We start from the raw sequence: 21489 nt of genomic DNA, 5'->3' as shown, positions 1-21489 counted from the left end.
TATTTCACATTTTAATATCTACTTTTACTTATATTAACATTACAAACCCATTTTATAATTAATACACCTATTTAAATATATTAAATCACATTCTTCTAAGTATTAAATAACAACCAACCAATTAAAATACCACTTATTAGTTAAAAATGATTTAATTTAAAAACCAATTTTATAAATTATGTATATAAAACATAATCAACTACTTAATAAGAAAACCGCACAAAATCTACGCCCGCGGGATACCGCGGGTTAAATCCTAGTTGCAAGTATAAAACAACTCTTTTTTTTGTTATTTAAACATTTGAATTGGAAGTTTGTGATGTTTTACAATAATTTATGTTCAAATTTTTAATAAAAGTCATAATTTTTAATAAAAAAATCATTAAAATTTGCTTTAAAATATTTTTTTTTTGTGTTTATTACAATTTTGGAAATAATATTAGATTAATATATTTTTAAAATATTAAAATAACTCTAAAACTAATCCATGATTAATCCCCGATTTTAATCCGATTTTCCGATTAATCGCTAGGCCCATACCGAACGTCCGACTAGCGCCTAACGATTTTTCAAACAAGGGTAAAACCTCTATAAATTTAATTATAAACCTCTATAAAATAAATAAATCTATAAACTAGAAAAAATCTCTATAAGTTATGTAATATTTTTGTTGTTTTAGTTCATTATAATTTAAACACTTTTGTCTATTTTCATATGTGATGGTGAATAATGCTCTATAAGGAGTATGAAACCCATCATTCAAAAATGCAAAAACTTGTATTCAAAATCTAATTCCATAGGAATGATAAAGGTCAAAGTTAAAAATGCATCATATAACGTTTTGGGAAATAATGTTATACATTTATCTTAATTAGATTCTTTTTTTTTTTTTTTTGACAGCAAAAGTCATCTTAATTAGATTCAAAAACTTAATACTAATAAATACCTAACTCAAAAATCACCAATAAATAAATAATAACTCAATAACATAAATAAATAACGCGCTAAAATAATTTATTAATAGCAAGATATAACGCGTTTGACTAAATAACTAATACATTGACCTTGAATATAATGTTTTTAAAATTTATTACCTAAAAACATAAGATTGATTTTTGTTTTGACTGTAAAATTGATACTATTGACAAAACAATACTGAAATTTTGGATATAAATACATCATACCAGTTCTTTCTCCCTCTCATCAACATAAGTTTTTTTTTTTGTTAAAGACATCAACAACAACATAAGTTTCATGCCTTTCTTTTAGTTCTTACAAAAAAAAAAAGAGATTAACCGAAATAATTCAATTTCAAGAGATATACAATGTTGGTTATTCAACTGTAGCTTTTGATTGACTCCAATATTAAAACTTATTAGCTGAGGTACCCTACCTGCATCTCTTCAAATTTTCTTAGGCAAAGTTTCAAGTTTTTTTTTGTTTCTTTTTTTTTTTTTAACATAATTTTCTTATACATAAAAAAAGGATTCATAAAACACATACACCGTTGTATATAAATACGAAAGCCATCATTTGTGTGACATTTTTATTTATTAAAAATTGAAATTAAAGTTTCAAAATCTCAAAAAAATAATTCATTGTTACAATTTTCCACATGTCTAAATTTGAAGTTTGTTTTCTCTAGTTACCTTTGATTTGATGTTTTCTACATATATATAATCTGTATTTAGCTTATTTTGTATATCTATCTGTTTCATTTAGGCTTTAACCCTAGTAAAAAGACTAATATCCAACGTACGAAAACTACATGCAATTAGTACAAAATCCTAATTATCGATTTCAATGTCGTACATGTTAGAACATCTTTGAAAGTTCCATAATGTGGATTCACAAATTGCTTCTAGTTATATCGTATGTTGGATATTGGTTTATCTATTAGGGCCAGATATAATATAAATACATATATATATATATATATATATATATATATATATATATATATATATATATGCAAAAATAAGCAAAAAAATGTCCCATATATTTTTGCATATATGGAACATCTCTTTGCTTATTTTTTCATAGCTATTTATTTATATTATATCTATATATATATAGGAGAGTGACAAGTGTGTATAACAAATAAACTTCCAGATCCGAGTTCAATTTTTTCTGGAAACAGAAAACATATTTGTGAGAGAACTCTATCAGTTGGACTTTCGCCCAATTGGTTTATCTGGTAGTTATAAATGTAGACAGCCTAACTACCCCATGACATTAGTTGGAAAGCACTTCAAACTCGGATAAGGCAGTGTGGGGGTCCAATTCTATATCTCATGGATCTTATGACCCGTTCGACCCGAATCCGCTCAGAGTTCATAGTATCTGTAAAATCGTTGAACCGTTGAATTGCAAGAGTAGTCTATTTTGTAGCACTTTAGTGCTTTTCTACCGGGGTCGGCCAGATCAGCTGATAGAATTTATAAAAAAAAATAATAACGAGAAATTTAGGATTCTTAAAAGCATTTTTTAGAATGATTCATAACCGTTGAAAAATGTCATTTAAATCATCAGGTTACCATTTTTGTTTGTTTAAATCATGAACTCTAGACTTGGTGATTTAAATCCTTAATTTTATGTTGATTTTCATTTTAATCATGAATTCTCATTGACAAAGCTAATTGAGCCACATTGCTACCCGACTCAAAAATTCGCATTGATAAATATTTTATATTAAAATTCCGTGCAACGCGCGGATATATAATCTAATAAAAGATAATGATACAAAACACAACAATTCAAAACATTTTTTAAGGTAAGGGAGTCTATTCGAGAGACAGCAACAAATTTCGTGCTTGGGAGACAAAACCACGATCTCTCAATTAAATCATAAACCGACCATATTAATCCAACGGCTTATATCTTTATACGTGGCGAGATCGTAACACAACAGATCATACTAGAAAGTATAAAAGTAACAAAACATACGATACGATACGATACGATACGATTCTGTGAGAGAAGAGAAGAAGACAAAGACGCAAGTTAGGTGAGTTTGGTTCGTGTACATGTTACCACACTGGAACTTAACCCGGACGTATTGCAGTAAACTAAACGGATTTAATAAATCGGCTTTTGTTCCGGTTCTCTGTAAAATCGATTTCTTTCGTCTCCTTTGTCAAAAAAAAAGCCGAAAACTGGGAAATTTGTCGGCGTTGTTTGAATCTTGTAGAGCACTGAAATTTTTTCCAATTGATTTATAAGTTTTTTGATGATTTGATATGCAGTATCCGATCTCTGGGTAAATTGTTCAACTTCATCGAATTTTGCTGTTCTTGGATTTGATTTTGGAAATCGGTGAAGGAGAAATTGATTATCTCTTTGTTTGTTTTAGATCGGCTGCTCTATGGACACTGTACGCTGTGAATTTTCCGGTGTGATTTGAATTGACTCGTCGTAGTGAGGGTTTAAGAGATGGATTTGGTCTCTAGTTGCAAGGTATTGATGTTGATTTTTTTTTACTATGTACTGGTTTTAAAATGATTGTGACGGGTTGATAAAGATTTATTCGTCCTGAAAATTTGATTTTAGAAAATGATGCTTTTGAGTTTCTGGAAGCTCAAGTTTTATGTTGATGTATTTTTGTCAGGAGAAACTTGCGTATTTTCGGATAAAAGAGCTTAAGGATGTGCTTAATCAGCTGGGACTTTCTAAACAGGGAAAGAAGCAGGTTAATATTTTTCACTTGCTATGGTTATGGTTATTATCACCTCATAGACGATAATGTTGTCATCAATTGTAACGGAGTTGTTAATAGTTAATTTCTTGTTTATCTATGTACTTGGCAAAGAGGGTTGTTTGTTTCATTTGAAATTAGTAGTTTTTTTCTTTTTACTGGTTATACTGGTTAGGTATCTAATCTTGTATTCTTCTATAGAAGATTATAGTTTAGCTATCAGGAAATTTTATTAAGTTCATAGGCTACCGTTAAGTGGGATTCTAGTTTGGTTTGTCATTGATGTGAACTTTAATGTCGTTGTTTGGTCATTTCCTTGTGTAGGACCTTGTCGAGCGGATCTTGATCATTCTTTCTGATGAGCATGGTATATTGCGCACTTGTGTTTATTTATTGCACACTTGTGTTTGTGAACTGTAATCAAAGGAAATTTTGAGTGTTCTGATAAGCGTTCTCTATTACTTACTGCCTACTGACAGCGGCCAGGTTGTGGTCTAAAAAGGATGCTGTGGCAAGGGAAAAGGTCGCAAAACTAGTGGAGGATGCATATAGGTGAGTGTATGTTTTAGCCATGGATTGCTTATGACTTGCTAAGTTTTCTTCTTGTGCACAGTGATTTACTTTTTGTTTTAGCGCAATAATTTTGTGTTTTCCGTAGGAGAATGCAAGCATGTGGGGCAAGTGACGTAGCGTCAAAAGGACAAGTTAGTTCAGATATCAGTACTTTTAAAGTTAAGGGAGAACTTGAAGATCACTTTCAACCAGAAACTAAAGTTCGGTGTCTTTGTGGAAGCTCACTAGAGACAGAGTCAATGATACAGGTAAGTCTGTGACCAAATATTCGTCTCAACTCTCAACTCCTGTTTGAGTTAGCACTACCTATTGGTGTATTATGGATAACTAAAATGTTACCTTCTGGGTTCAATAAACGATTTTGTGAATTTCAGTGCGAGGATCCGAGATGCCATGTCTGGGAGCATGTTGGTTGTGTCATTATCCCGGAGAAGCCTATGGAAGTTCATCCACCTCTTCCTGAATCATTTTACTGTGAAATCTGCCGACTTACCCGTGCTGACCCGTAAGATGCTCATGAACTTCCCTTTTTCTCCTGGTTGGAGTAAAATTTTATTTGTATTTCTTCTTGATGCAGACAATTCTGTTTTTAAAGAACATGAAAAGGGTGGATTCACTTAAACATGCCACTTTTTTTTTGCTCTGTGTTCTGATTTTATTCATATATGTCCAGCAATGTTTTCAATACTTTCTCTGTTGCGAAAATTGAATGTTATATTTAGGTTTACCATGTTATGACATAATTTTAGTTTTAGCGTCTTACATGGTCTTTTGTGTGCAGATTTTGGGTCACAATGGCGCATCCATTGTATCCGGTGAAGATGACTGCAATGACGATCCCAACTGATGGGTAAGTACATCAAGTCTTTTGTTGTAGCTATCCTATTTCGATTTCTGTACTTATTAGTTTGGAAGGCGGGAGCACTTCCGCTTGACATTAAAATACATTACTTCCATCCTGCAGTTAAATTAGTTTTATTGCATGCAATCTCTAATTATCATCTGCTTTGTGCATCTGTGTTTTCTGGGGAGGGAAGAAGCTTAGATTTAAGTCTTACGGTCGGCATACTGTTTGTGGATGTGGGGTTGATTTCAATTAAGGGATGAGGTGAACCGTAGTCGCTTAGCTTTATGAGCTGGGACCGATGTTTTATTTTAGTATTTAGAGAAAAAGAATATGGCTGTTTCCTAGCCATATTCACAACAACTTCTTAAACTTTATGATAACTGATGTGTGTTCTTCTAATACTCCGACACAATTTTCAGTTCAAACCCAATGCAGAGTGTGGACAGAACATTTCAAATAACAAGGGCAGACAAAGACTTATTGGTGAAACATGAGTACGATATTCAGGTTGTTGGTTTTATAAGTAGGTTAGATATGTAGACTACTTAGACGGGTGTGTTTTCTAATTGGCAGTTCAATTTGTTTTGTTTTCAGGCTTGGTGTATGCTCTTGAATGACAAAGTTCTATTTAGGATGCAGTGGCCTCAATATGCAGATCTGCAAGTCAATGGTATGTATCTGAGTCAAATCCATAGTTAAGGCTGATATGCAAATTAAGTTAGTGGTATTAGCGTGTTCTTAGAAATATGAGGAACATGGGTTTCATAGAATAAGTATGGTTTGCAGATCTCATTAAATGTACGCTCTGCTATCTGATATGGATTCATGGTTAAGTTGTTATTATTTTATAGGTGTGCCTATTCGTGCTATTAACCGACCCGGGTCACAGCTTCTGGGGGCGAATGGCCGCGATGATGGACCTATTGTATGCTTTTCATCCCTTTTCAGTAATATTTCTTTGTTCTCATTGATTAGTCTGCTCTCTCTCAATTAATGTCAAGCTGTTCGTAATCTAGTATGCACCCATTACATTTTTTTTTTGGCAGATTACACCTTGTGTTAGAGATGGAATTAACAAGATATCCTTGAGTGGATGTGACTCCCGCAGTTTTTGTTTGGGTGTAAGACTTGTGAAGCGACGGACTCTCCAACAGGTACTTGTATTTACTGATTAGATGTTGCATGGGAAACATTAAAAACTTCAGTCAATGCGTGGGGACAATAAAAAAATTTGATTTTAAATATGGCATTGTTGTGCGTGACTGCGTGTAGAAGACATAGTGTGTGTATGCGAAGGAAGTTAATCTGAGTGAGGGTTACTCTATGGTTGCACTGAATGTTCTAGGTTGTTGACTTTGTTTCCTACTCCTGTTTTGACTACAATTTGTTGGCTATATATAGTTTTGAGATCTGTTCTCTTTGATCCTGAGCTGAGTCACTAAATGGCGTAATTGACTACAATTGGTTGGCTATATATTGTTTTCTTAAGTGTAGTCTGTTATTCTGTTGTGTTGTTAAATCGTTTTCCTTGTTCTTTCACTATATTCATCACTATTTCTACTGTTCTTAAATGCTCAGAACATTACGTATTTCGCTCTTGTGAGTTTCCTTTAAATGCACCCATATTTTTCATCTAGGTCTTAAACATGATTCCGGATGAAGATAAAGGTGAACCTTTTGAAGATGCTCTTGCGCGTGTACGCCGATGCATTGGAGGTGCAACTGGAAATGATGATGCCGACAGTGACAGTGATATTGAGGTTGTCGCAGATTTCTTTGGTGTCAATCTCCGGTGTCCTGTAAGTCGCTTTAGTGGATTATAGCTCTTTTTTAATTAGTTGTTGCAATCCAATAGTTTCTGTTTATCTCCTGACTCTCTGATGGCGTAGGCGTTTGTAGACTGATTAGTGTTACCTTTCTGTTGTGTAACTAGATGAGCGGCTCTAGGATGAAAGTTGCTGGGAGATTTAAACTCTGTGTGCACATGGGATGTTTTGACCTTGAGGTGTTTGTGGAGTTGAATCAACGTTCCAGAAAGGCAGGTATCCTATTGTACTCTAGATAATTGGGTTGTTCCCATTGTTTACTGAGTTTCTATGGTCTGCGGTTTGTTTAACTACAGTGGCAATGTCCTATTTGTCTGAAGAACTACTCTCTGGAGCATATAATCATAGATCCTTATTTTAACCGGATCACATCAAAGGTAAACTTTTATAGATGGTGGAATTCTTGATGATTTCTTGTTCTTATTGATTTCAGTACATTTATAAAGATTGTCTTCGCAGATGAGACATTGTGATGAAGAGTTGACTGAGATTGAAATGAAGCCTGATGGTTCTTGGCGTGTGAAGTTCAAAAGTGAAAGTGAGCGCAGGGAATTGGGGGAACTCTCACAATGGCACTTACCTGATGGTAGTCTCTTCTCCACAGTTGATGAGATTAAACCCAAGATGGAAATGCTAACACCGGTTAAACAAGAAGGTTGCTCAGATGGTCCAACCCCTTTAAAACTTGGAATAAGGAAGAATCGCAATGGTATTTGGGAAGTTAGCAAACCTAATATTAATGGTTTGTCTTCCAGTAATAGGCAAGAGAAGCTTGAGTATCAGGAGCATAATGTTATACCAATGAGCAGTAGTGCCACTGGAAGTGGTAGGGATGGTGATGACCCTAGCGTAAACCAGGACGCTGTTGGAACCTTTGATTTTGGAAACAATGGGATGGAGCTTGATTCTCTATCCATGAATGTAGATCCAAGCTACAACTTTATTGATAGGAATCATCAACCAGCAGCAACGAGTAATAATGAAGTCATCGTTTTAAGTGATTCTGATGAAGAAAATAATGTTGTAATCACTGGGGGTTCTGCCTACAATGAGAATCTAATTGATGGCGGGGTAAATTTTCCATTGCACCCACCTGTTATTAACTCGTATAGTGAAGACCCTCACACCGTGGCAGGGAACAATTCGGGCTTGGGTCTTTTCGCCAACATTGACGATGATTATGATATGCGCCTTTGGCAGTTTCCTTCGGAACCCCAAGGCGGACCCGGGTTCCAACTATTTGCATCTGATGCTGATGTATCAGATGGTTTAGTTGGCTTGGAGCCTGGTCCACTGGACTGTACCCCTGCAATAAGTAGTGGTTACACAATAGCTCCAGAGACATCATCGATGCCATCTGTTCCTATGTTTCCAGAATCGGTTGGACGATGCGAAGCAGATGCAAACTATGGATTAGTCGACAATCCTCTGGCATTTAGTAGAGAGGATCCCTCACTTCAAATATTTCTTCCAACAAGACCAGATACCTCAGCTCAGTCTGATTTAAGAAGTCAGGCCGAGGTGTCAAATGGAACCCCTAGTGACGATTGGATCTCTCTTAGGCTTGGTGATCACGGGGAGACAATTGGTGTAAACAGAGATAATGAAAACAACCCAGTGTCGACAAGGGATGGTACTCTGGATACCTTGTCACAGACTGGTTAGTTCCTCTGACTGAAATTGATTTTGCTTTCCTTTTTTTTCCTGAACCATCAAGGGTTCTTTAATACTTGCACCATTGCATTTAGATTTCCTTCACTTGTCTGGGCTGTTGGGTCTTGTACAGACAACTGAACAGGAGCGGTCTGAAATAACGAGTATTTGTTACTGACTATTATCTACTTATTTGCAGCGTCGTTGCTTCTGGGAATGAATGACAGTAGTAAGCAAGAGAAGGCAAGTAGACAAAGATCAGATAGTCCGCTTTCGTTTCCTCGGCAGAAGCGATCAGTAAGACCCCGGCTGTATCTCTCAATTGACTCAGATTCAGAATGACATGTGATTTATTTGTTTGGAATGATACCACCCATAAGTATAGCCTACCTCGACTTGTTTGTTTGTTTTGCGGGGGTGATTCGGTGTTCCTTTGATTCTTTTACATACGCATATAATGCACAGAAAAATCAAATGGATCATCATCAGAGCCAGAGATTGGGAAGTTTTGCTTGATTCTCTGTGCTTGGGCACCTTCAAGCTCTCATGCAAGGTAAAAAAAAGCCAAACCGAATCTTGACATCTCCGAAGCTAATACTGGCTCTCTGTGAATCTGAAGTTTCTGTGTTGTTGCAGGATGGTATTTGCAAAGAAGTAGACAGGTTTATATAAGTTAATGAAAGACGAAAGCATTTGATCAGTAATTGTATCTTCAATAGGTTTTTTTTTCCTTAAATGGTGGGGAAACGTCTGATAATTTATTAACCAAAGCTGTACTATGGTGAATTGGGCAAATAGAGGAAACAAACATTTGTAAATGTGGTCTCTTTTATATTTTTTTTTGTTTTGTTTAATAGAAAAACCAGCTTTCTTCTTCCTCTCAACTCTTCAAAACTTCCCTTTTGGAAATTGCAACATTATACGTAAAAGATATGAAATAGATTTAACATTATACATTATGTGTCTTAGAAGTCATAACCAATTGTTATTACTTGAAGTATGAAATATACATATCTTCTAACATCAAAAACTTTACTAAAAATGGAAAAAAAAAAAAAAAATGTTGATTTGAAAATGGTATAATAGAGCAATGTCAGTGGTATGGGTGAGTAAACAAATAACAAAGTGGTATACGGAACTAGATGGACCATGACTCATTTGCTCATATCTCTCTATTTCAATTTTCAATCCTTATCTCAATTATTTTCTATTTTTATAACTATTTAATCTCAATTAGAAAAAAAAAAAAGCCGTTTGGTAAATTAACACGAACACATACATTCTTCTTCTTCCTCGTGTCGCCGATCTTTCTTCTTTTAACTTACCGGTAATATCGAAGATGCAGAGGTTTTTCTCCGCCAAATCGATTCTCGGTTACGTCGTCAAGACGCGGAGGAGGTCGTTCTCTTCTCGTTCTTCGTGTCTCCTATTCGACGACACTCAGTTACAGGTTCTCTACCTTCTTCTCTCCATAAATCTGTGATTCTCGTTATGTGTATTTGCCATCTTCTCGTTTGAGCCGATAAAAATTGGTGTTTGGTATTTTCAAGTATAGCTTTCGACTTCTACTCTTGGATGATGTGCTGGGGTTTTCACATGTTAATCAAACATTCAATTTGAAATGATCTGAGAGATTTGTGTCAGTGAATTTGGTGATTCTGTGTTGTGAAGATTTTTAATTTGCCTTTCGTTTTATTTTTTTCTTGAATGCATTTGCGACCTTAATAGTTTTGTGACATTGTCTCTCTGGCTACATTGAAACTGCAGTTTAAAGAAAGTGTATCAAAGTTTGCGCAAGATATTATCGCTCCTCATGCAGAAAGAATTGATAAAACTAATTCATTTCCAAAGGTCTGTCTAACTTCTATGTTTTTTGTTGCTTATATATCTCATCAAAATCTAATCTTTCATACACTTTTTTTTTTTTTTTTAACTAGGATGTAAACTTATGGAAGCAAATGGGGGAGTTTAATCTCCATGGAATCACTGCACCAGGTAGATTTCTCTCCTATCATATGCTTCTGTTATTAGCTCAATCCTGTTTTGTTTTATGCCTAGAACGGGAAACTAAACGGATTAATCCGCTACTTGCAGAGGAATATGGAGGTCTAGGTCTTGGTTACTTGTATCATTGTATAGCAATGGAGGAAATCAGTCGGGCCTCGGGTTCAGTTGCTCTGTCTTATGGTGCTCATTCCAACCTTTGCATCAATCAATTGGTAAATATATGGCTCACAAACTATGTTGCAATATCTGAGGTTTTTTTTAGGCCAAGAGAAAATTTATAACTACTTCACAGGTGAGGAATGGAACTGCAGCTCAAAAGCAAAAGTATTTGCCAAAGGTATGGTCTCATCTTGAGCTTTTGTATCATGGTCTGAACTTACAATATTGTCACTGACATGTTAATGATTTATTATTCATTATCACCGGTGTTGGAAATCTCACCTTATTAGTGGTTTGATTATGAATGGAGGAAAGGCCGTTTTTCTATTTTCTTAATCTGTGAATTGTTGCATGCCTTCATTTGAAATCTCGTTAGAGTTTAGCTAACTAACGATTTTATGTTATGAAGCTTATCAGTGGAGAGCATGTTGGTGCTCTTGCAATGAGTGAACCCAATGGTAAGATACATATTGTTTGGATGAAGAGTTTGAGTGTGAGAAGGATAAACATCCTTACATTCATATAATGAATGGTTTATTCTATGTATACTGATTTTAGTTTTTAAATTCGTTACAGCCGGTTCAGATGTTGTCGGCATGAAATGCAAGGCTGAGAAGGTAGATGGTGGTTATATACTAAATGGCAACAAGATGTGGTGCACTAATGGTCCGTCTGCTGAAACACTGGTAATATAGTTTAGCTAAGATGTTAACTTCTGAAATTGATTTTAATTAGTTTTAACTGTTTTCTACCATTTTTTTTATGGTTTGATCAGGTTGTTTACGCGAAAACTGATACAAAAGCAGGTTCTAAAGGAATCACGGCTTTCATTATAGAGAAGGGAATGACCGGGTATGTGAATTCTCAATCTTGTTTAACAAAGTTGAAACTGACTTTCTATGATCTTTAGTGGAAAACTCAGAGAGTGAGTTCTTTAAATCAATTTGTAATTGTGGTGGCTTTGCAGATTCAGTACTGCTCAGAAATTGGACAAACTGGGAATGCGGGGAAGCGATACGTAATCTCTATTCTCTGAAGTTAAAAATATCTGTGTAAATTAAATCCCATTTTCACTGCCTCTTCTTCTCTGACATTTGTCTCTTCTGAGCAGGTGTGAGCTTGTTTTTGAGAATTGCTTTGTTCCAGAAGAAAACATTATTGACAAGGAAGGAAAAGGTTTTGATTTATGCAACTTCATCGTTTTTACTCTTATTCTCTAGTTTGATGGATAATATGCATTGCATGTTCTATTTTGTTTCTAGTAATATGATGATCTACTACCTGAGATCGAAATGTCAAGTATTGTAAGGGGATAATTAATTACCCGCTTGAAAATCACTACTTAATCTCGGATATATGTTTTGCTACATACACGCTTTGTACATATCTTTAGTCGAGGCTACAAGCCCCCTCTCTATACTTGTCTGATGTGCATAGGTTTTGTACGTGCAGGAGTGTATGTTCTGATGTCAGGTCTGGATTTGGAGAGACTTGTTTTATCAGCTGGGCCCTTAGGGATTATGCAGGCATGCCTAGACACCGTACTTCCCTATATTCGCCAGAGAGAACAGTTTGGTCGTCCAGTTGGAGAATTTCAGTTTATACAGGTTGATCTTTATCATCCTTCTCATAAACGTTTCCTAAGATCTCAACTTTGATCATAAGATTCTTAAAAACTTTCGGCTGGATTTCAGGGTAAAGTTGCTGATATGTACACTGCATTACAGTCTTCAAGGTAGAAAACTTCTCTCGATACTCTGGAATTTCTTTTTGTCTAACAGAAATGTATCTCAAGCAAAAATTTGTTCCTTTCGCATCTCAGGTCATACGTCTACTCTGTTGCGAGGGACTGTGACAATGGGAAAGTTGACCCAAAGGTACTTTGATAATAAATAATCATCCCTTCTCGTTTTCTGTTATGAAAATAGTCCTCTTACACCACCACCGCAACCTAATACATTAGCCTTAATGTGTATTTGCTTATCTTCTAGGATTGCGCTGGAACTATTCTTTGTGCGGCCGAGAGAGCAACGCAGGTCGCTTTACAGGTCAAGTACCCTTACTTTCCTTTATACTAGAATCGTAAACATTGAGTCCATTTCTGGACGAATGCATCAACTTAAAGTTACTGTCACATTACGAAAACCAGTTTTAAGCGTTGTCTCTTGTCTCTCTAATGGTTACCAGCAAAACAAATCTCGGAAGGGCTCATAACTACTCATATTGGGTATCTGTTTACCTTTCCTTTAAAACTAAAAGATTTGGTTTGATGTTGCAGGCGATACAATGTTTAGGCGGAAATGGGTACATAAACGAATATGCAACAGGACGCCTTCTAAGAGATGCGAAACTATATGAAATCGGAGCGGGGACAAGCGAGATCAGAAGGATTGTCATTGGTCGCGAGCTTTTCAAAGAACAATAGAGATAAGTCTATTTTCTGCTTTGCCAATGCGACATTTTCATTTTGTACAAGTATATATAATTCACAATGTCCTCAATAATCTCACAATAAGAAAAATAGCTTCAAACAAAATTTTGTTACTTTCGCACTAGAAAGTAGAAACCATATCAAACCGAATTTTACTATATTCGGTTTTAGTTTGGGGACATTTATTTGATACCATCATGCCATAACACTGACACTCATTTATTTGATTACATAAGCTCTAATCAAACTTCAGGCTAAACTTAGTAAAGGCAATCTCTAAATTCTTATCAATAATACCAACAATGTCTTCCCAATTTTCCATCAATCCTATCACCTTTCGGTTTGCTCTTGTATCGGTATCTCTTGTAAAATCGGTGGTTGTCCACCCGAAAATCTGAAATCATAAGCAACTTCTGACTGAACCGGACTTTCGCCAGAATCGATATCGCCATCGTTATTGTTATCGTTGTTGTCGGTTTCTGGTGTTTGTTCTTTCTTCCTCCTGTCTCTAACTATACCTTGCCATTGCCTTAACACATTTGCTAGTTGTTCTTCTAAGATTGCTCTCTTGTAGCTTGACCCCATCTAAACACATATATATGCATCCAAATCAAATTCAGATCACTAGGTTATACTTTCCATCAATAATTTGTATATTAATGCAAAACGAATAATTTAAAAAATGGTGTTATATATATGGACTTAATTACCTGAGTTACAATGGCATAAAGAGGCAGTGTTATGTAGCTGCTCAAGAACTGGACCGTCACCCTATAAATCATATACTTATTAGTTATATACTTAATTTATAATACAAAAACATAATTTCGTTTTTTCGTGACTCGAAAGAAAAATGTAATCAATTTTTGGAATATTAAAATAAATAAACTGTAGTGCTTACGCTAATACAAGTCTTGTGATTATGATCCCTCGGTTATCATGGTAGCAAGAGTTAATCCCAAATTGCCACTAATTTCATAATTCAAATTTTGAAATACATTAGATATAACAATTTCCTATATTATTATTATTTTTAATTCTTATAAATCCGTATATAAAAGACCTAAAAAGATAAACTTACAGTGACCCACAGAAAAAATGCCATCTCGAAGGTGTTCTGTATAAATATCATACCGAAATTCCATTTTATGTTAATTGTTTGTAAAATGTTGCAAACTATATGATGATTGATGAAGAAGCATTAGAAAAAACGACATGTAGTTTAGAAAAGATTACCAGAAACAGCGTGTAGTGTAGAATGCTTAAGAGGAAACGAGGATTGGAAAACCAGAAATGCGTGTCGTTTGGCTCAACAAGAGGGGTTCCTCTAATTACACTGTTATTCTCCTTAATTGTGACAGCCATTTTGGCTACTATCATCTCTAGTTTCGTCCCGATCACTAGCACTATCTACATGACAATATTAATTCATCAATAATTTGAGTTACACATAAAATTCAATTAGATTGAATTAGCACTTACAATTAGTGGCACAAATGACATATAGAAGTATACTCTCCAACCTGATGATTAAGAAAATAAGATGAAAATGAATAATCACTAATAGTTATTTTAACTTAAGCTATAAAAATCTAAATTAAGTTACCATAAACGTCGAGGAGCATAAAGATGACCACAGTTAGCCACATTAAAGGACTGTCATAATTTGTAAAAAAAAACAAGTTAATTTGATTTATATGCTTAAGAAGATGATATTGTTACTTAAAAAATTCACAAATTTGTCTACCTTATACCAACCACGGTTTTAAAATCTTCATGTAAAGATCTTTGTATATAATTTTGGAAGTTGAAAGCATTATTTGACGATACATGAGCCTGCATCAATATTCAAAAGAACATATTAAATTTAAAATTTATTTATTTCTAAATAATTATCCATTGACAAAAGTGAGAAACTAACAAAGATGAACCCATGACGAAGTGTGAGGTAATCGACTTTTGCCACCGAGTTGAAAAATTGTCTGAAGAAACATTTCTAAAAAAAGAAACTTAATTAATTATTAATCTTTATATTTGAAATATATGTTAATTAAGAAATTAATTAAAAGATGAATAATATGTATGAACTTACAATCCAAAGTTGAATCGATGTTTCAGTCCAAGAACTTAGGTGTCGTCGGGCAAATGTGGTATTTCTTGTTATTCTAAACCTATTCGGATCTTTAAATTACATAAAATATTAATTAACTTAACATATATTTTGTCGAATTAAAAATTATTGATATTGCATGTAATTTAGTAGTAAAAAATACAAAAATCTCACCGTTTGCTGCTAGATACTCCACTGTTTGGGTCTCTTTCTCCCACGATTTCCATTTTCTCATCTATATGTATTACGTATATAAAAAGTTTATATGTTAACAATAGACTCAATACTATGATAAAAATTAGTATTATCTAAAAACCACAAATTATGTTGTAATACATGCTATATTACTATAGATATGACTTTTACACTTTATTTTATTTCTAATCGAAGAGAGAATAATTAACTATATTTATTAAAAACCATGTCACAAATTTTTTTAAAAATAATTGGAATTTTATAATATTTGATTGCATAATATATATATATATATATTTTTTTTTTTTTTTTTGCATAATATATAACTATGTACCTTGGCCATTCCAAGAAGAAGAATGGCAAGATTGCAGAGAATATGCATACATGCCAACACACAGAAGAAGAAACTCAACTGAGTCAACCCTTCTTGTGATATTAGTGACGTCTTCCCCTGCAAATTCAATTTTATAAAATCGAATTAGTTTATTAGAAAAATGTCATACTCTTAATTGATGTTTTTGTTAGTAACTCAACATTTTTTTTTTGTGGACGTAATTTTCTTGATTAGTTGACTCTTCTAGCTAACGACAATGTCCAAGACTTCAAGTCAACGTCAAAGTAAACTAGTTGGTATTTTTGGATTCTTTGTTCCTCTCTCCCTCCATCTTGGATTTCAAGAAGCTATGTTAAAACTTTTGGATTCAGAATTTTTTTAAGATAAGCATATAAAAATGTATACCATTGAAACTCTGAAAATACTACAAAAGGTTGTGAATGAAAACTAAAAAATCATAAATGGAAAGTCTGCAAATTAAATAATAGTATGATTGATAAAAAAAAAAAAAAAAAAAAAAAAAAAAAAAAAAAAAAAAAAAATCAGAAGTCTTGCAAAATTCTTCTATAGTTCCACTTAGGCCTGGACATTCGGGTACCCGTTCGGGTTCGATTCTTTTTTTTTTCGGGTATCGGGTCTATTTGGGTAGGGGGTCAAGACCCATTCGGGTATTCTAAAAATTCGGTTCGGGGGTCAAAACCCATTCGGGTATTCTAAAAATTCGGTTCGGGTTCGGTTCGGGTTCGGGTCGGTTCGGGTATTTTAATAAAAAAAGCAAAATACCCGAAAATAACCAAAAATACCCAAAATATTTTCGGGTTCGGGTCGGGTTCGGGTTTTTAACTCATATATACCCAAATCTAACCGAAATACCCGATTTCTCGAAAATACATTGGTTACTCTTTACCCAAATATAACCAAAAATATCTAAAAATATTAAAATTACCCAAAAGAAAACTACATCATTAGTTACTTTTTAACCAAATATATCCAAATGTATCCGAATTACTCAAAAATACCTAATATATTCGGATTTATGATTGTAATTTTAGGTATTTTGGGTATTATAAATATAAATATAACTAATATTTTTAGGTGTATATTTGTATTCGGGTACATTCGGATACATTCGGGTATTGGATTCGGTTCGGGTTCGGTTCGGGTTTTTTTCGGGTAGGAGGTTAGGACCCATTCGGGTATTTTTAAAAATCGGGTTCGGGTTCGGTTCGAATATTTTTCGGGTTTTTCGGTTCGGGTATTCGGTTCCGGATATTTTGCCAAGGCCTAGTTCCACTGGTCATTCAAAACTTTATTTTTTCGATTTTAAAATCTTTGTATACTACTCTTATACGTTATATATTTACTTTGGATTAAAAGGTATTTGAAACTAAAACTGAAAAACTGATGGTAAGGATTAAAGGGCCAAGAAGAACCTTGGAAGAGCACTGATGAAAGAAGCTGTTGTCACGATCATCATCATCATCTTTACTAACATCATCATGTGATTTTATGGTTTTACGACAAGGCAACATTCGATTGGCATACTTTATGGGAATGCATATCTTCGAAACTTCTCCTTCAGTCACATTTAGCATCAGTGACATGAATCCTAGCACCATTAAAACTGCCCTTACAGAACATTAAAAATTCAGAGATTAATAAAATTGGAAAAGATATTTCAAAATTTAGGATTTTAATCTAATATGAGTTAGCTTTTAATGTATAAAAAGATTGGCCAACTGAACTTTCTACGAATGCAACAGACAGGTTTTTACCTGATTTGAGGTTCTCTACAGCTTCAAGTAGCGATTTTTTTCTATTATTCTTAAGTCTCTGCAAGAAAAAAATATAACAATATAATAAATTTTAACTCATATTTTTTTGTTTTTGTTGAAGTTTTCAGCTCATATTTCTTTTTTTAGTTATAAAAGAAAAAATCATATTCTTTTTGTTGTTTTTTAAATTTCAACTCATATTAATTAGAGTTTACTCTTTTCGACTTATAGACGTGTTTTGTACAATAATTTATTCCCACAAAGTAGACTAACATATACATATATGATATATATAAGAAGTAATGATCCTATAATATACAAATTAATTACTTACAGTGGAGAGAAGATTGATGAGACGCTCGAGAAAAATGGAAACGGCGATGAAGAAGAAACAAACGGTGGCCAGAGCCCAAGTGGGAGTTTCTTGGAGGGATCGGACGGCGCCAACCTCCATGGAGTGGGCACTTTCTTCTTTTTCCGTCATATCTTTATATTTTTTTCCAGTGACTAATATGTTTAGTTGAGATGATGAAGATATTAGATATGTGATGGTCAATATAACTATATATATTAATATTGTCGCTATCATTGTTGCAAACCAAGAACTTGTCAAAGTTTCTAGTAAACACTGACGTTAAGCTTTAAATGTGACATTATATCCCGAGTCCCACTTCATACGTACTGGCGTACTGCCCTGTTTTGACTTTTGACTTGGTAAGACTTATTATTATTACTATTCTTAGTGCTAGTATTAGGGTAAACTTGGTAAGTAAAAAGTTTATTTAAGTAGTAAACTGCAAAAATGGATTGGATGGTGTCATGGTGAAACCCGACAGGTACAAGAAAGGATAAAATAGTTTCCAAGTTTTCTGCGATTATAGGCCATTTTACTCGTTAACTTTTACAAACTACTAGGGGAAAATCCGGGCTACGCCCGGTATGTATTTGATGATTTAGTTAATTTTGTATAATCAGAAAAAGATATAATGTATAACTGTTTTTGCTTTTATTATATGGTTAGGTTTTAATAGTTAATTCAAAATATTCTTGTTATTTTTCTAATGTAATTTTAGTGTTGTTATCAAATCCATGACATGATAATAGATACATCGGCTTGTCTACTAATAAATCATAATTGACAAAACCTCGTAATCTTATTTGGTTATATACTTTTGTAGATGACCAAATTGTTATAACTGTACCATTATGCAATTGCTCTCATAATAAACAAATCATTTAGAATAATTTACAAATGTTTTCATTGACTTTGTAGAAGGCCTTACTTAGGTATTAAAATTATTGGACATTTAAGCACCTCTAGTTCTCAACTTTTTTTTTCTTTTTGACCAACCAAACCCATGAATTCTAAAGGTCCCTTCTCTGCTAACTAAGTCCTTCCTCATCAATATCCTATATATCCCTACTTATATAGAGCTTTTTTATAATCTACAATCCGATTTTTCTAAATGCACAACGTCTTGGTTTTTGTGAAGAAAGTGCTATTGGTTTCTAATATCCATCCAAAAATAAAATTTTGATTTTTAGTACATTTCTAATATTAACTTGAGATTTTTTACGTATGCCCAAATATGTGGATAGTAACACCAACGTTCCCGTAAAACTTGTTGCAGCGGACCACTCCAACTGTCGCTTTGATTTTTTTCGAGCTACACCGGCAACACCCGTGAAAGTAACCTAGAATCCTCTTCATGGTCCAATAGTTATATGTTATGGTCAAGTATGCAGTTGAACAATCACAAATCAGCCATGTTTGCAGATCCATGAAGAAAATCACAAATATGTGTGTGTGCGACAATGAATATTTTCTCTAATAATTATGGTTTCTAATTTTCCCTAAGAGGTTCCAATAAATAAATAAAACAAAAAGCATAAAAAACTGATAGAAGACCAAAGCAAGAGATGAAACTAACAAATGGGAAGGGAATAATTCCGAAGATGTAAGGATAGAATTTTGACAAGCAAAGCTTCGACCTGCTCCTTCATCACCCTCATCTATCTGAGAAACAGTGTCTCCATTCGCTAATATATTATCGAATCGGGAAAATAGAAGTAAGATAATGAGGGTTTAAACGTGGTACCATGAAATTGAGGGCTTGATTGGTTCTCCCGCTAGCACCCTCCTAGCGGTTGCTAGCGGTCGGTTACAGTTGTTAGCGGTTGGTACCAATCATAGAAACCGCTCCGTCCCGCTTCGAACCGCTCGAAATCGCTGAATTTCAAAAGCTCCTTCCTGCAAGCGTTTGCGGGCGGTAGCGGTTGGATTAAAAAAAAAAAATCAAACATTTACTTATAATTATTATAATATATATTAATCTTATATATATCTTTCATCTTTATATCACTTTGTATCACGTTCTCGTCAGAAACCCTAATAATATTCTGAAACTCTATTCTCTCAATGTCTTCCATCCAAACTGATGAAAATTAATAACCAAATGTAAGTATCATATATCCTTTTATTCATTCATCACCTCATGTGTAACTTTTTGAATATTTTTCATGGCATCGTTTTTTTAATTTTCATTACGTATTGCTTTGCTTTTTGATTGAATATATGTTTCGATTTGTTTTCTCGAATAGAAACTCACTTGCTTTTTGATTGAATTCAACGTTATTTACAGTTTGTCCCATTACTTGATGCAATTGATGTTAAACCAGATGCATAAAGTACTATCTTGTTACAAAATTTCTTTATTTTTGAATAATTATTTAGTACTTTATTTATGGTTTTAATTATTAAGCATGTTCAATTTTTCTAATATTATCATCATAATATATTGGTGTTTTTATTTCTTTTTTTTGAAATATTTTTTATTTATTTTGGTCATTTTTTATTTAACTGCTATCGCACCCGCTGGTTTACCAGTCATAAAACTCCCGCAAACGCACCAATTTTCAAACGCTAAACCAGTCGTTCAAAACGCTTGATAACGCTTAAAGCCGCAACCGCCCGCTTCCGCAAACTCCCGCAACCGCAACCGCAACCGCTGCGTTTAAACCAGTCAGGCCCTGAGTCGCTCCAATTCGATTTAAGACCATGAAAATGGGATTTCGAATCCCCTCTTTTCCGCATCATACTTCTTCCTCGAATACGCAATCTACCAAAACTTTCATCCCGCTTCGTTGCAAAACTTAGAAATCTGCACAGGAAGACAAACTCAGCGTAACTATGTATCCGCTCTTATACATATCTAAAATCAATGAAGTGTACAAAACTGAAAGTTGAGAGAAGTTGAGAGGAAGTGACGTTCACAAGAGGGTTTGGAGGAGGAAGGAAGACGGCGAGTAACCTAAATACCCAATTATGGCGTAACTGATGTGGTGTCTATTTAAGAAGAAGTGGGAGAATCTGAAGAGTTTCTCTCTAAAATCTTTCGATCTGACGTGGCATATAAAACTGACGGCTTACTCTAAAATATTTTTGTTTTTGCTGATGTGGGTAGGCTGAAAAACCTCAAATAAGTCCTTTTATTAGTAAGAGATGAGACTTTTTTTTTTTTTGTGATAGTGGATGTCTTATTTATTAAATAGAATTTAAGATTATAAATTCTAAGTTTACAGTTTAGTTTTGTTAGATTCGTTTGATAAATTAGACGTTCACATAACAAAATAGCATGTTACAAAATATTATGTTTCTGTTATGAATCTCGTGTATATTTATTAATGAATGAGGCTAACTTATTTATATATATACATATGAGGAGGTTACTACCTGGGCTAGGAATACAAAAGCCCACTAACACTTAAACTTAAACCGCCTCTAGTCTCTCTCGCATAGGCCGGACCTTCTAGAACATGGATTAGGCCCACGGTTATGGAGTCCATCCAATATGTGATTTACAACACTCCCCCTTGGATGATATA

General features: G+C 34.1%; 3 protein-coding genes across 5 annotated transcripts; 2 read left to right on the top strand and 1 right to left on the bottom strand.

The window, feature by feature from the left end:
- Positions 1-3094: 3094 nt before the first annotated feature.
- On the top strand, positions 3095-9472 carry LOC9313467 (E3 SUMO-protein ligase SIZ1). 2 transcript variants are annotated; one of them, XM_002877353.2, is made up of 18 exons: positions 3095-3259; positions 3353-3456; positions 3608-3688; positions 4019-4061; positions 4174-4246; positions 4353-4515; positions 4642-4772; positions 5049-5117; positions 5534-5621; positions 5709-5784; positions 5966-6039; positions 6161-6268; positions 6752-6913; positions 7048-7152; positions 7237-7317; positions 7400-8600; positions 8793-9146; positions 9230-9472. In XM_002877353.2, exons 2-17 carry the CDS (start codon positions 3433-3435, stop codon positions 8933-8935), a joined length of 2622 nt encoding a protein of 873 aa, XP_002877399.1. In that variant the 5' UTR covers positions 3095-3259; positions 3353-3432; the 3' UTR covers positions 8936-9146; positions 9230-9472. The 2 variants fall into 2 exon arrangements, with proteins under 2 accessions (XP_002877399.1, XP_020879834.1); XM_021024175.1 differs by lacking the exons at positions 3095-3259; positions 3353-3456; positions 3608-3688; positions 4019-4061 and having other exon boundaries at positions 4328-4515.
- A 277-nt stretch (positions 9473-9749) lies between these two features.
- Positions 9750-13328, top strand: LOC9311796 (isovaleryl-CoA dehydrogenase, mitochondrial). The gene is made up of 15 exons (XM_002877352.2): positions 9750-10043; positions 10361-10444; positions 10531-10588; positions 10688-10812; positions 10893-10937; positions 11169-11217; positions 11336-11445; positions 11535-11611; positions 11727-11777; positions 11871-11935; positions 12212-12366; positions 12454-12494; positions 12582-12636; positions 12751-12807; positions 13038-13328. Exons 1-15 carry the CDS (start codon positions 9933-9935, stop codon positions 13182-13184), a joined length of 1230 nt encoding a protein of 409 aa, XP_002877398.1. The 5' UTR covers positions 9750-9932; the 3' UTR covers positions 13185-13328.
- Positions 13329-13350: 22 nt separating this feature from the next.
- Positions 13351-18266, bottom strand: LOC9313466 (MLO-like protein 3). Of its 2 annotated transcripts, XM_002875681.2 has the most exons (15): positions 17939-18266; positions 17605-17662; positions 17263-17453; positions 15830-15946; positions 15475-15535; positions 15283-15371; positions 15112-15186; positions 14938-15026; positions 14797-14846; positions 14673-14713; positions 14427-14600; positions 14272-14307; positions 14092-14159; positions 13901-13961; positions 13351-13775 (listed from the first exon to the last, which is right to left on the bottom strand). In XM_002875681.2, exons 1-15 carry the CDS (start codon positions 18191-18193, stop codon positions 13521-13523), a joined length of 1620 nt encoding a protein of 539 aa, XP_002875727.2. In that variant the 5' UTR covers positions 18194-18266; the 3' UTR covers positions 13351-13520. The 2 variants fall into 2 exon arrangements, with proteins under 2 accessions (XP_002875727.2, XP_020879835.1); XM_021024176.1 differs by lacking the exons at positions 14092-14159; positions 14272-14307 and having other exon boundaries at positions 13634-13775; positions 17939-18240.
- Between the last annotated feature and the right edge of the window lie 3223 nt (positions 18267-21489).

The sequence above is a fragment of the Arabidopsis lyrata genome (assembly GCF_000004255.2).
Source record: "Arabidopsis lyrata subsp. lyrata unplaced genomic scaffold ARALYscaffold_5, whole genome shotgun sequence".
Classification (NCBI taxonomy): Eukaryota; Viridiplantae; Streptophyta; class Magnoliopsida; order Brassicales; family Brassicaceae; genus Arabidopsis; species Arabidopsis lyrata.
Note: the sequence above shows the minus strand (reverse complement) of the source record. Positions and strands in the feature narration are given on the sequence as shown.